The 13,783-nt window shown below is 36.0% G+C and overlaps 3 protein-coding genes across 8 annotated transcripts; 2 read left to right on the forward strand and 1 right to left on the reverse strand.

The window, feature by feature from the left end:
* On the forward strand, positions 442-5,160 carry LOC105177687 (methylesterase 10). 6 transcript variants are annotated; one of them, XR_002288387.1, is made up of 6 exons: positions 442-1,397; positions 2,227-2,705; positions 2,853-3,006; positions 3,199-3,686; positions 4,556-4,693; positions 4,779-5,160. XR_002288387.1 is itself a non-coding variant. In XM_020699274.1 (5 exons), the coding sequence occupies exons 3-5, from the start codon at positions 3,645-3,647 to the stop codon at positions 5,052-5,054; spliced, it is 456 nt and encodes a 151-aa protein (XP_020554933.1). In that variant the 5' UTR covers positions 453-1,397; positions 2,227-2,705; positions 2,853-3,644; the 3' UTR covers positions 5,055-5,160. The 6 variants fall into 6 exon arrangements, 2 of the variants coding, with proteins under 2 accessions (XP_020554933.1, XP_020554934.1); XR_002288389.1 differs by having other exon boundaries at positions 3,566-3,686; XR_002288388.1 differs by having other exon boundaries at positions 444-1,397; positions 2,227-2,323; positions 2,540-2,705; positions 2,853-3,686.
* On the reverse strand, positions 7,230-9,275 carry LOC105177688 (geraniol 8-hydroxylase-like). The gene is made up of 2 exons (XM_011100924.2): positions 8,308-9,275; positions 7,230-7,918 (listed from the first exon to the last, which is right to left on the reverse strand). Exons 1-2 carry the CDS (start codon positions 9,184-9,186, stop codon positions 7,313-7,315), a joined length of 1,485 nt encoding a protein of 494 aa, XP_011099226.1. The 5' UTR covers positions 9,187-9,275; the 3' UTR covers positions 7,230-7,312.
* Positions 9,760-11,273, forward strand: LOC105177689 (salicylic acid-binding protein 2-like). The gene is made up of 2 exons (XM_011100925.2): positions 9,760-10,247; positions 10,700-11,273. Exons 1-2 carry the CDS (start codon positions 9,798-9,800, stop codon positions 11,111-11,113), a joined length of 864 nt encoding a protein of 287 aa, XP_011099227.1. The 5' UTR covers positions 9,760-9,797; the 3' UTR covers positions 11,114-11,273.

Raw genomic sequence — 13,783 nt, forward strand, 5'->3', positions numbered from 1 at the left:
ATATTTAGTATAAAATCTATCGGTACATATCTCAAAATAATAAAAAACTTATGATGTATGTTAATAAATATTACACCCAATTAGTCAGTACAACATCTATGCACACATAAATCAAAATATTAAAAATTTATGATTATATGTATATATATATATATAGAGAGAGAGAGAGAGTTGGTCCCATATATTGATTGGACATAAAGAATTTTGTACAATGTCGTGAATCGTTGCTTATATGAGAAGAATTAATGAATGGGATGTGGGGTCATCTTGATTTATTATTTAAATTGAGCAGGATTTCCACTTGTGAGCTAATCATCATGATTATGCTGCTTTAGGAATTTGTTTTTTTCTGTTAGGTGTTGAGAAAGTGGACGAACAAGTTGTTCGTGATTGATAGTGTAGGCAAACGTGTATTCTCTGCTACTCCGATTTCAAGTCTTTGTCCCAGCTAATAATCCTGCTCATCGGATTTGAAAACGGCTTTTGTCTTAATCTATAACCAGACATTCTTTCCCAGAATTCTACTTTTCTCGGTTGTCTTCTTCCTCATTATTACTTCTTCGGGTCCTATTCCTATATTTACATGACCATACAGTAAATTTACAGTTCATTTCTTAATTATGATACTCCACTCATCCCTAAATCAAAAATGGAAAATTCGTTCGATATTGTTTTTGTAAATTTGTATCCACTCATGTATGATTCAACGTCTAGGTATAAAGCTATGTAGATGGCATCATTCGCCACATCAAATATTGTCCAATTTTGGACAGGATTTTGTGGATTTATATGCTACCATTTCTTGCTGGGCTTATGCCGTAGCTGTCTTAGGATCCTGGCCCATTTGGGATGGGAACAGTGCCTTTTCCTTCTTTTAATTAATTGCTCTCCACAATATTCATTAATGGGTCGAAGCCCATGTCCAATGGGACACTTCATTGCACATCAGGACTTTGAAGTTTGAACAACGTTGTTGTGTTACTTTTAATTTTTTTGAAGTGTTGTGTTGCTAATGAGTTCTAATTTGCATAGTAATCATGATTAGTATTCATAGTTTGTAAATATGTGTTTACCCAAAGGAGAGAATGTTATGTATAGATCACTCCGATTTTCAGCTGTGGAGGATATGTATATTTGAGGAGTTCAACCGTTTACGCTACCTTTGGTCACACTACTTTTTCGTTTTGCTTCTCACCGATAAAACTCCTCCCCGATTTTGCGCTGACGACAAATCGCAATGAGCTGCGAAATTCTCCAACTCAAAAAACTAAGTCTCCTCTCTCTTCACGAAAAAAGCTTGCATCTATACGGTTAATCGGAGTTCTTATGTGGAAATTATTGATCTGACGTACTAAATTAGGAAGTTGAGCACTTGGAGATACGTGAAGTTCTCCGATGTAAGTTTTCCTGTATCCTCCTCTCTTTTTCTTTTCCCCCTTTCTATTTACTGTTTTCTTAGTGACGATTCCTTGATTTTGATGGTAACTAGGTCGAGTAATTGAAGAGAGCTTTGCAGTGATGAATTGCTTGCATAGATTTTGGTTCTCTTTTGCAATAAGATTTTTAGTCTTAATCATGAGGTTTTGATGTTAACATTGATAGGTTTTTCAGAACAGAGTCATATTTGTTGTACAAGTACTCTTAATTTCTCTTATGAGCCACTTTGGGGATTCACATTGTGTAAAAAAGTTTGAGATTCTTTTGCCAATCCTATTGAGTTGCATATAGTTAGAATGGGGGCTGGTTCTTATGAATTGCTAAAGGAGCAAGGATTTGTTTGCAGCATTCTGCACACAATTTTGTTCCAAAGAGTTTTAGGGCTAGTGCGCCTGAAAGATTGATTTGGAGCTTTTTGAGATCACATATGTGAGTAATTTCCTAAACCACTGTCGAGGATATGATACATAGAAATTACTTATTTTCAGTAAGGTCTTAGGATGGTTTGGAAGCTGTATTTGATCTGTTGTTTAGTCCTGTACTCATTAAAAAAATTCATATTTTCGTCTCCTTTCTTATGGTAATGCAATCTCCCACTTTTACTTAATAATTGTGCTGGCCAGTTTTTTGTTAGAAATGCATATTGCTTTGGCCGCGACATCCAACTAGACGAGTATTTCTACGTGTTTTTCCTCAATGATCAATGTCTTTCGCCCATGGCTATTTGAAATGTGTTTTTGATTTGGTCTTATTTCACTCCTCAACTTCCTTTGGTATCTATTTATGCAGGTGCAATGTGGTGATGCGGAACTTGCAGAGGAAAATAGATGAGAAGATTGATCAATGCATAGATAGGGTAGAGAAGCATCCTAACAAGAAAAATCAGGTCGCAAGCTTTAACCTTTCACTTGTTTAATTCTTGGACAACTTTTGTTCTAAGAGATTAGAATCTGAGCGACAATTTGCTTTTAACTTGTTTAACTTTATTACACTTAAAGTAGATGTGGTACTGAGAAGTGGGTGCTCACTTATTTAGTTAACACTAGGAAAGAATGTCCATTCCTTTCTTTTCTAACCAATTAATAATGGGCAGTATTTACAGATTTCCGTATTGTTTATGTTTTTTGCCCCTGATATTGCATCCTCCGTTCAGATCCATTGGTGGGAGTGAGTGATGCAGATATGTTTGTCCTTCAAAATAAAACAGGCCTCATGGTTCACTAATAAAGTTCAACGTCCTCTACTGGGAGCAGTAGTACATAAACTTGGTAGGAAATTGATCACAATTTTTAACTTAAATTAATTCAATTTAAGTAATTCAAAAATACTTATTTTCAGTATTTTACAAATACCATCATTTTAGGTGGATTGAATTTTATATTGCACTTCTATTTTATTTTATATATATACGACAGGTATAAAGTCTACATCATATTTTTCTGGATGAGATCCAATCCCAACATCAGGAGCAGCTCAAGCAACCTCTATTACTAAGAGGAATCATGGGTTCGCTCGTGTCAGTTGGAAAACCCAGCCTTTGACCTTCACCACAAAACAAATAATGGAATGGTAAGCCAACTAATTGACGACTGTACAAGCTGTATTGCGGTGGATAGACCGATGAGATCTCTGTTTTATCTTCCAAATCCATTTGAAGTCAACTATTTGAAACTAGAAATTTTATCTAAGCAATTTTTTTGTTCATATGTTACATATATATGAAACAAAATAAAAAATATAATAAAAAAATTCAATTTGCAGTTTTTAAGTGCATATTCCTGTTCACATGCTATGCACATGGGAATGTCCAGTAGAACTACAAATGACATGGGAAAAACCAAACTCCTTTGACTTCCTTCATAAACATCTTATAAGAAATGGTAGAGAACAGTGCAAAGAAGCACTTCGTTCTAGTACACGGGCTCAGCCATGGAGCCTGGTGCTGGTACAAAATTGTACCCATGCTCAAGTTACAGGGTCATAGGGTCACTGCCTTGGACCTGGGGGGTTGGGGGATCCACCCCAAGCGGCTCCACCAGATTTCTTCCATCTCCGACTACATCCAGCCGTTGCTGGATTTCTTGGCTGCTCTTGCTGATGATCAGACAGTGATATTGGTTGGTCACAGTTATGGTGGCATCCCCATTTCTCTGGCCATGGAGAATTTCCCTGGAAAGATATAAGTTGCGGTTTTTGTCTCAGCCTACATGCCTAATTGTGCGGACCCGCCGGCAACTCTCATTCAAGAGGTTTGTCTGAATGTTGATGATCATCATGTTTGTTCTAAACCTTCAAATTCAGTCTCCGATTTGGATCAGTATTAATTAGTCCTATGTGCTTGAAGATTTGGTACTATATATGTTAATGTTCCTAAAGTCTTGTATGTTAGGTCAAAATCAATTTTGGTTCTTAAGTTTTTCGAAATACGATGTTGGTCTCTAATCTTTACAAAATATTACAATTTGTGGTCTGACCATTAAAATTGGATTTAAAGATGTTAAGCTAGGAAGCGAACCGGATGAACCACAATCGCAATAAGTTGTAAAGATTAGGGATTAAAATCATATCTTAAAAAGAATGAGAATCAAAATAGTAACAATTTGTAAATATTAGAGACCAACATCATGCTTTGAAAAATTTAGGAACCAAAATCAATTCTGATCCAAAGTGAAAGGACCAAAAGTGTAATTTACCCAGTATGTTGCGATGTTTGTTAGAGTTCTAGGCTCAAAGGAAAAATCAAGAAATCTGTTTTTCTGAAGCTGAAGTGAAGGTGTTATATATATGTCTGCCAATTTGATTAGGGTTTTCCAGGGGGCTCCAGCCCTAGTGGTATAATATACAGTATTTTATAAGATAATATGAGATTAACTAGAATGGTTAAGCCCAAATTACTTTTCTTTGAAAATCAAAATAGGTGTAAAGTTTCTTAAATTAAAAATAAAGTTTGAAAATAATTTTTAACATTTTGGGAAAAAAACAAATATAATCCTCTTTTGATCTTCATCCACGCAATTTGACGTCTGATTTTCATACTTGATTAAAAATTTTGTAACAAACAGAAAATATATCTTATTTACCTTGTCCTCAAATTATAACAATTTGCTTGAAAAAGCAGTTCTTGAAGAGGTGCTCGACAAATTCACTCATGGACTGTGAGATTACATTTGATCAAATCTCCCAAAACCTGCCAATTTCAGCTGCATTCGGGCCGGAATACATGGCGGCCAAGATGTACGCAAACTGCCCCTCAGAGGTCGTTCATTCCCTGCTTACTACAACTCACTACTCTTTCACAATCAAAATCACGACAATTTATTCAATGGCCATTGTCTTTTCAGGACCTGGAACTAGCGAAGACGCTGGTGCGGCCGAGCTTGATTTTCTTGGAGGAGCTGAGCAAGACATGTTTGCTGTCCGAAGAGAGATATGGGGCAGTAAAACGTTGCTATGTAATATGCGAGGAGGACGAGGTGATGGAGGAAGAATTCCAGAGGTATATCATTGAGAAGAGCCCGCCGGAAAATGTGGTCTCCATCTCCGGGGCTGGTCATATGATCATGCTCGCCAAACCTCAGGAGCTCTGCTCTTGCTTGACGGAGTTGGCTGAAAAGTAAAATCACTGCCACAAAACTTATTGATGTAATAATTGTAACCTTGTTACCTTTATGCTACTGCAACAATAATCGCTTTTCTTTTCCTACGAATTAAAAGTTATAGTAATTATTAGGATATTTACATTTCCTTCTATTGAGATTTGATGCAATTACAATTAATCCCTCTATGATTTGAGAAATTATATTTAACACTCTTTAATTTTGCTTCCATCTAACAAATAAGTAAGTTCGTTAGACAAAATTCATCGAATTTGTTGATGTTGACAAAAAAATAATAAGCCAATTGAGGGTAAATATCAATTTTCATTTAGTTTTTCTGTTAATATCAACAAATTTAGTGAATTTTGATTAATTGAGGGACTTATTTGTTAGACGGAATCAAACCTCAAGGGTGCTAGATATAATTTTTCAAACCACAGGAAATATTTATGTAATTACACCAAACTTCGAAAAAAGAGAGTATAGTTATCTTTAGTTATTATGTTATTGCTACAATTTTTGGAGTACTAGGCAATTAAAATTTAACTAAATTTTAACATTCATCTTTCAAAACTAATAAACGTTCGATACCACCCATCTCTTTTCCCACTTGTTAGGGCAACGTTTATATAGCTAAAAGCTCAATTTGAGGCTGTTTTCCGAATAGTGTGCTGAAGCAAGGTAGTTCCTTTTTTTGAGGGGAGCTAGGCAGGTAAGGTTAGTAATAGCACATCAGAAAGATAGGCCAGATCTCTTTATAATTAAGTATTGAACAAGAGTGTCCTAATATTATTATATATATTTGTAGACGAAAGATGGAGGTTAGGATTCGCACTCTTTTTCTATCTACTTAGATTGTTGTAAGTTCACGGGGTCTTCAAATATGCAGCTATTCCACACTGCAACTATTGAAAATCTTGTAATAAATATTATAGACTACATTTTCGGTTCTGTATTTAATACACATATTGAAAGTTGAATCTAATTTTTGTACATGTCAATTAATTCATGGAACAGTGTAGAAGCCAAACCCACTGCTGAACGAGGACAAAAAAAGCCTTGGAATTTGGAACTGGGTAGTTGTATGTTAAATATGCTACATATTAAGATTATTTACATTCATAGAAAAGCACAATGCCACCCCACCACAATGTCAAAATTTTTATAATTGGCATACTATCTTAAAAAATAAAGAGTTGATTAGATGAGAATAAATATAATTCAGAATATACGTTTAATTTTATTAAATATTTAAATTATAATATTCAACTTCAATTATTAGACCAAAATAATTAGTAGTGTGGAATTGTATTTAAGGCAATGCAATAGCAATAAATTTGAGTGTGAGGAAGGACCACAATGATCATTGTGGGCTCTCTCATCATCAGCAACGAAAAATGAAAAGAAAAGCAAAGTGTAGGACGGCCGAGTCTTAGGGATGGGCACCCCCTCGCTCTGGATAAGGTTCGTTTCAGTCTAAGGCTTCCTTTGCCGCATTAAGTGTAAAGGAAAAGTCAAAATGCACAAGTCAAAGGCAAAGTAAATATTTTTTTATTGTTCGAAAAAATAATTAAAGTCGTAAAACTTAAAGAAAATACAGAACTAAAATATTGTCTTATAAAGTTAAAGGACAAATATATTGATAAAAATGAGCCCCAATTTTACGAGTTCGCATGAGATTAATATGTATTTTTTCAGCGAAAAAGATGAACTCCGACAAAAAAGTTACAAAAGTTGAAAAAATATAAAAAATCAAAATACTAATTTAAAAAATTTTAAAAAGTAAATGCTAATAACCTATATTATAGGACAAAAATGCATTTAAAATATAATCCGGTAATTGGCATGATATTTCCTCGTCGAATATGTGGCGGCATCGACAATCAGTTGAAACCTGTCACAGTACCTTCACTGCATGGCAAAGTACCACCTCAACCATATGGGATGCAGACATCGAAAGAAACTAATCATATGGAATGGAGACTTTGAAAGAAACTAATCAATGTTAACATATTAATATTAAATAATAATTTTTTTATATTTATTTAAACTTTTAAATGTAGTCATCTATATTATATTAAAATTTAGTCAACAAAAAGCGTTTAAATCTCATTTCTCTTATTTTTATAAAATAAAAAATTTCACGTTGTAAGGTCTAATAATTTAAATTTTTACATGAAATGACGGTTTAACGTATATAACCAACAAAACCAAAGATAAATTTTTATTCCTTGTCTGGCTTTATCAATATTTTGACATCTGATACACATACAGAAATTTTAGAGTGGGAGGGGGACAGCCCGAAGGGGACGAGCCTTTTGCAACGTGATGCCAAACTTCTCGTCCATGTCCAGCTCCTTGGGTCCAATTCCATTCTCGAGCTTCCAATCAAACGAATTCAACAGCGATCCCAGCATGACGGGCACCATCCTGACAGCGAGAGGCAATCCAGGGCAAATCCTCCTCCCGGCGCCGAATGGAATCAGCTCAAAATCTCTTCCCCTCATATCTAATTCAGATTCCAGGAACCTCTCCGGTTTGAATTCCAGGGGATCCTTCCAGACGTCGGGGTCCCTGCCGATAGCCCAGGCGTTCACGAACACTTGCGAGTTCTTGGGGACTGTGTAGCCACACACCTCCACGTCCTGGTCCACCCTGCGTGGAATCAGGAACGGCACAGGCGGGTGGATTCTGAGAGTCTCCTTCACCATGCAGCGCAGATAAGGTAGGCGAGAGATGTCTGCTTCGTCTAATACTTTGCCTTTCCCGATTACTTCCTCAAGCTCAGCTTTGGCTTTCTTCACGGTCTCCGGATTCTTGAGCGCCTCCGCCATAGCCCACTCTAGGGTGCTCGAAGTTGTATCTGTTCCAGCAACAAATAGGTCCTGTCGCAAAGTCGAAGGATCAAGTGATTGAGAAATCCACAAATTAAAGAAATACTTTTGATCTGCAGGACATACTAGGGGAAGAAATAAAGATTGTTGGCTATATATTAAATGATAATGTCAGGAAGTACTCACTAACTCTGTAGTAATAAAAATTACATTAAGTATAAACGGTGACAATTAAGAGTAGTGACACATTTAATTTATGTTGTCTCGAGATTGTTAATATAATAAGAATACAAGACCACTTTCATACTGTATCCTTAATCTTTTGTTGTATTCGTTATTTCATAATTGTAGTAGTTAATCTTACCAGGTTGTAATTGTTAAAGAAAGTGTGAGACTAGTAAATTAAATATTTACAAGATTGCGTTGGGTTAAGGACAAACCAGGCACATGCGTTCGATGTGAACTCGGTCAATCTCTTCGGGGTTCTCTTTGCTGGTGGCGAGGAGGATATCAATGACATCACTGTTTCCAGCATTCTGAGTCTTTCCTTTTTCCAACCTTTCATTGATCAAACCACTGAAAAGATCAATCACCTTCCCGAAATGAATAGTCATGCGTCGCCGTATTCCTTGTGGGTCCAACTTCTCAAGCATAGGAAAGAAATCCACCAGGTTGGGCTTGCCCGCCTCCACCATGATGTTCCACACGAGGTCTTTGAATTCTTTCGCGGAATCCGAAAAAGGGTCAGTTAAATCCTTGGAGAAAATGGTGTTGGACAGCAAATTCAAGGACGTCCGGAAAGCCGCGCGGCCGACATCCACCGGTTCACCTGTCTGACTATTTTTCCGGCAATAAGCGATGAGCTCCTGCACCTTTCTACATCTGAGGTGCTGGTTGGCATCGAGGCGGCTGCCAGAAAATATGTTGGAGTTCAACACTTTCCGGAGGCTGCGCCACCTAGACGCCACGGGGAGCCAGACGACGGAGTACTTGAACTGGTCGTGGGCATGGATGGCATCCGGGATAGTCCGGCTGGAAAAAACAAGATCCTGCTTTTGCAAGACTTCCTTAGCCATGGCAGCGGAGGAAACCACCACCGTGTTTATGAAGCCAAGGCGGAGGCACATGAGGGGGCCATGGGTCTTGGCAAGCTTGGCGAGGGATTGGTGGGGCTGATCTCCAAGCAAGTGGAGGCTGCCAATGAGGGGCAGTGGCGTCGGCCCCGGCGGAAGCTTTTTGGCCCTGGCGGAAAGCGTTTGGAGGCCATGGACCAAGACGAGGGTAAACAATAATCCTAGAACAATTGTGAGGAAATCCATTGGTGTGGAGACTGGCGAATGGTTCGTGTTTGTTTATACCTGAGGATGCCGTGCTCGTGGTGCGCGAGATGCCATATAAAATTCAGAAATAAGTTGAATCTGCGCAAGTATAAAGACAAACATAGTTACGTGAATAATCCGTTGCTGAAAGATAATTCCAAATTTGTGCTTGCAGCTCTTGAGAAGAAAAATTAATAATATATCTCAAGTAGAGGCCAGACAGCACTGGCAGTAGCATAGCAGACAGCAGTGATAAACTGTGATACCTGATTTAATTTCTGCTTCAATGTAATCCACACACGTCACGCTTTTGCAGCTACTACTCGGTCCAAGCGTTTAATTTCTGCTTCAATGTAATCCACACACGTCACGTCTGTGGCTACTCATCGTCCTTCTCTACTTGTATTCTGTAAACATGGGTGCTAAATGTTAAAACTGCTGTTATCGCTCAGTGCCCTCGTGGGCAGTGAGGAACTCCGATGCCGAACCTCGTGTCCCACGTTAACCTTTAAAAAATTCCGCCGAGAAAGGCACATTTGCACTTATACCAATGGCACACAATTCTATCTTTGATGTTGTGGTCAGAGTGACTCCCAATAAGCTCCCTGAACATGATCACTATAAAACTGCCACTGCACAGGACCGCGAAATGTACCATTCCATTCTCCCAAAACAAGTTTAGAACGAGGATGGCTGCAGCGGCGAAGTCAAAGCATTTCGTAGCGGTGCATGGCGTCGGCCATGGGGCTTGGGTGTACTACAAGCTGAAGCCACGCGTCGAGGCTGCCGGGTACCAGTTCACCCCCGTCAGCCTGGCGGCTGCAGGTAACAATGGGAAGAAGCTGGAAGAGGTTCGGTCTTTGCATGATTACACCACGCCGTTGTTGGAGGTTTTGGCGGCCGTCCCGGAGGGAGAGAAGGTGATACTCATTGGACACAGCGGCGGTGGATATGCAGCTGCCTACGGCATGGAGAAATACCCGGAGAAGATCTCTGTTGCTGTTTTCTTGAATGCGCTTATGCCTGATTCCAAAAACAAGCCTTCCTATGTTATTGACGAGGTACGTGAATATAATGTAGAGGAAGTTTCGGCACTCGTGTCTTATTTATATACATTAACATAACTGAAACAGTTAATTAAGATACTGTGAACATCTCATCATTTATTTTTACATACACAACACGCGGATATTATTACCATAATTCATTTCTACATTTAAAAATATATTATGCAGCTGTGCGGATATTTGTACATTTTAGTAAAAAATGTTCATTAAAATATAAGTAAAAAAATCTTACTGAAATCAAATTCGATCGAATCAAACGGTCACAGAGCAAATTTCATACATTCGCGATGTGATTGATCAATTTTCATGAACTGTTCACTAATAATGCAACGAATGTATTATATTTACTATATAATTGATTCAAGTCCAATCAAACTTGATCTGAATTAAAATTTCTCAATATAAATGTATAACAATTTTATTTGCTTGAAATTCTTGAAAATTAGTATCTAGCGAGGACTCCACCAGAAGCCTGGATGGACACCCAGTTCCCAACCTACGGTGATCCCCCAATCACAGCATTGGTGGTTGGACCCAAGTTCATCTCTGAGTCCCTTTACAACCTCTCCCCTCTTGAGGACCAAGCACTAGGGCACCTGTCTGTGAGGCCAGGCTCATTGTTCATGGAAGACTTAGCCACAATGGATAAGTTCTCAGATGAGAAATTCGGGTCTGTTCCTCGGGTTTATGTGATCGCAGCTGAGGACAAAACCATACCCCCATCTTTCCAGAAATGGCAGATTGAAAACAATCCAGTGGTGGAGGTGAAGGAGATCAAAGGTGCTGATCACATGCCTATGTTTACTCAGCCAGATGCACTCTGCAAGTGTCTGGTCGAGATTGCAGAAAAACATGGCTAAGTTTGCTGGTTTTTGAGTTTTGCTGCATCTTTTCCTTTGCCGTATTGCCCAAGTTTAAATAATAAATTCATGAGAGAATGTCCATTTTCTTATAAGTAAAATATTTATTTGTATCCAGACAGCGTCGTACCAAATGAGATGAGACCTCCATTTGATGGTTTGTACACGAGACACCACATACATTAAAAAATTTAATTTGTCCCTATATTAAAAAATATGGCAGTTTAAAATTATAATTATTTATTTTTTATTAACCATGATCAAATAAATTAATATAAAATTTTAAATCTTAACCATATGTAATTAATATATATATAGGAAAAAATGCAAGCAACCCCTTGTGATATAACAAATGAGCAAATTACCCTCTTATAAAAAAATAAATAGCGATTTGCTTTCCTGTATTTTTTAAAATACAACAATTTACCTCCCTATGATTTTTAAAATGAAGCAATTTATCTCCCTATTGGAGGTAAATTGCTTCTTCATTTTAAAAAGGATAGGGGGATAAATTATTATATTTTTTTCATAGGAGGGTAATGTGTTCATTTTCAATATCACATGAGAGTAAATCGCTATTCACCTTATATATATAATAGTTTTAGTTATTATCAACATATTTGTCGCAATGTGTAAATCATACTTTTATTTTGCTTGTAAAAATTACGGTTGATAATCACTGTGCACAATTGTTGTTAATTACTATTTATTATAATTTTTTTATTTTTAATTATAATAATAAATATGACAAAAGGTCGTCTTATTTTTGCAATACGATGTATATGCATAATAATTTATGTATTAATTTTTACGTGATTAAATCTTGAATTTTTACATTACAAACCAACTAGAATCTTAGCTGATGTTGGCACATCCTGATGGATTTTTGAGGTGCCTGATCGAATGGGAAAGTATGTGCTGGAAACCTATATTATACCCATATATATAATTATTGGTACATTTTTTTCTCGCGTCCAAAAATATAAATATTAATGAATATCAATTAGTCAAATTATTACAGTGATCGAATCTTATAAAGAGATTTAGTGACAAAGGTATTCCACTCATGAAATAATTGATAATTATTATGATAATCATCGCCCATTGACAGTTTTATTATCATAATATTTTTTAAGTGATAATTATGTTAATATTCTAATAAATTAAATAAATATTAATACAATAAAAAATAATAAAATAAATTATAGTAAACATGCATACTCACACCAAGTGAACCAATACCCACACGCCTAGTGGAACTCGAACTCATGACCGCAAACTTATTCATAGGCTCTCAATTGTAGCAATTGCAGTTTGACACCATGACCCCATTTGATTCACGTGTTAAGGTATAATAAGATTATTTATCATGCATAAACACACGTTTAATTCACAATACTTGACGGTATTAATACCAGACCCAATCTTAACAATCTTAACTTATGGGATAGTACACATCTCATCTAAGAGGTTGGATACACTATTCTATCGATTAGTCCATGGGGGGATTCAAAAGTTTCTTCCCTTAATGCCCTTACTCGTGAATCACATGCAATTTTGAAAAATGTACTTTCGATTATAATAAATATAATAAAGTTATAATACTTTAATTTTATTAACTTTTGCATTTGAGTTTAGTTATTAAATTTGAAAAAGAAGAATTTTTGCCATACTACATTTATAACATTTTTTTTTAAAAAATTTAAACCTTTGTTCTATTTTTTTTTTATTAATGCCTATTTTGGGTTCCTGCTTAATAAGAATGTAGAAAGAAAAAACATTCCACAAAGATTATTATTTTAAAAATTGTATTTCACTAAATATTGAGATTTTTTGAACTTTTGTACAAAATTACTATTGGCTACAAAATTTTAATAGTTATGGACTAAAAAATTGTGATAAATATTTTCTATTGACAACATTAAATAAAACGATGCAAAAACATAGATTTTCCACACAAAAAAAAAGTTATTTACCATGATTTTTAGTCATTATAAATATTTTAGCCACTCTCGCAGTCGCAGATACCACGACCAACAACGATTGCATAACCATTGTCGACAATACCTATTTCCTACGACATTGCATTTTTGTGATGGTAGTTATTCACAAGCTTCAATATTAAAATAAAAATAACTTAAAATGAGTTTTGGTAATAAAAGTTTGCCGCTTTCTCTCGGGAAAAAAAATTGATATTCTAAACATCTTTTTACTTTTAATCATACTAATTATTTTTCCTTCAGCTCATCATAGTTTATTATCACATAAGATATCATACATATAATACGCTAAATCAAACACTATATTATGGATGATGAGATTAGTTATCCTTCCATTTTCCTTCCCATATAATCTTATCATATCTAATCCTATAAGACGAATCAAACTAGCCCCATTAGTACACTTACAAATTTCTGAATTAAACAAATCGTTTCTTTTTTCCTTTCCCCCCTGAAAAGATCAAAATAAATTACTTTATGAACAGAATATATTTGTTGAATTAATTAATAATTTTGATCATAATTGATCAACGTTAATCATAACTTTAGTTATGATAAAATATTATAGAGGATCTAACAACAAATCCTGGATGAAAGCAGCTTGTTATTGGCTATACATTAACTAATAGTACGCCAAAATAAAGACTATTACTTTCTCGCTTTCCTTGTC

Source organism: Sesamum indicum, linkage group LG15, assembly GCF_000512975.1.
Source record: "Sesamum indicum cultivar Zhongzhi No. 13 linkage group LG15, S_indicum_v1.0, whole genome shotgun sequence".
NCBI lineage: Eukaryota > Viridiplantae > Streptophyta > Magnoliopsida > Lamiales > Pedaliaceae > Sesamum > Sesamum indicum.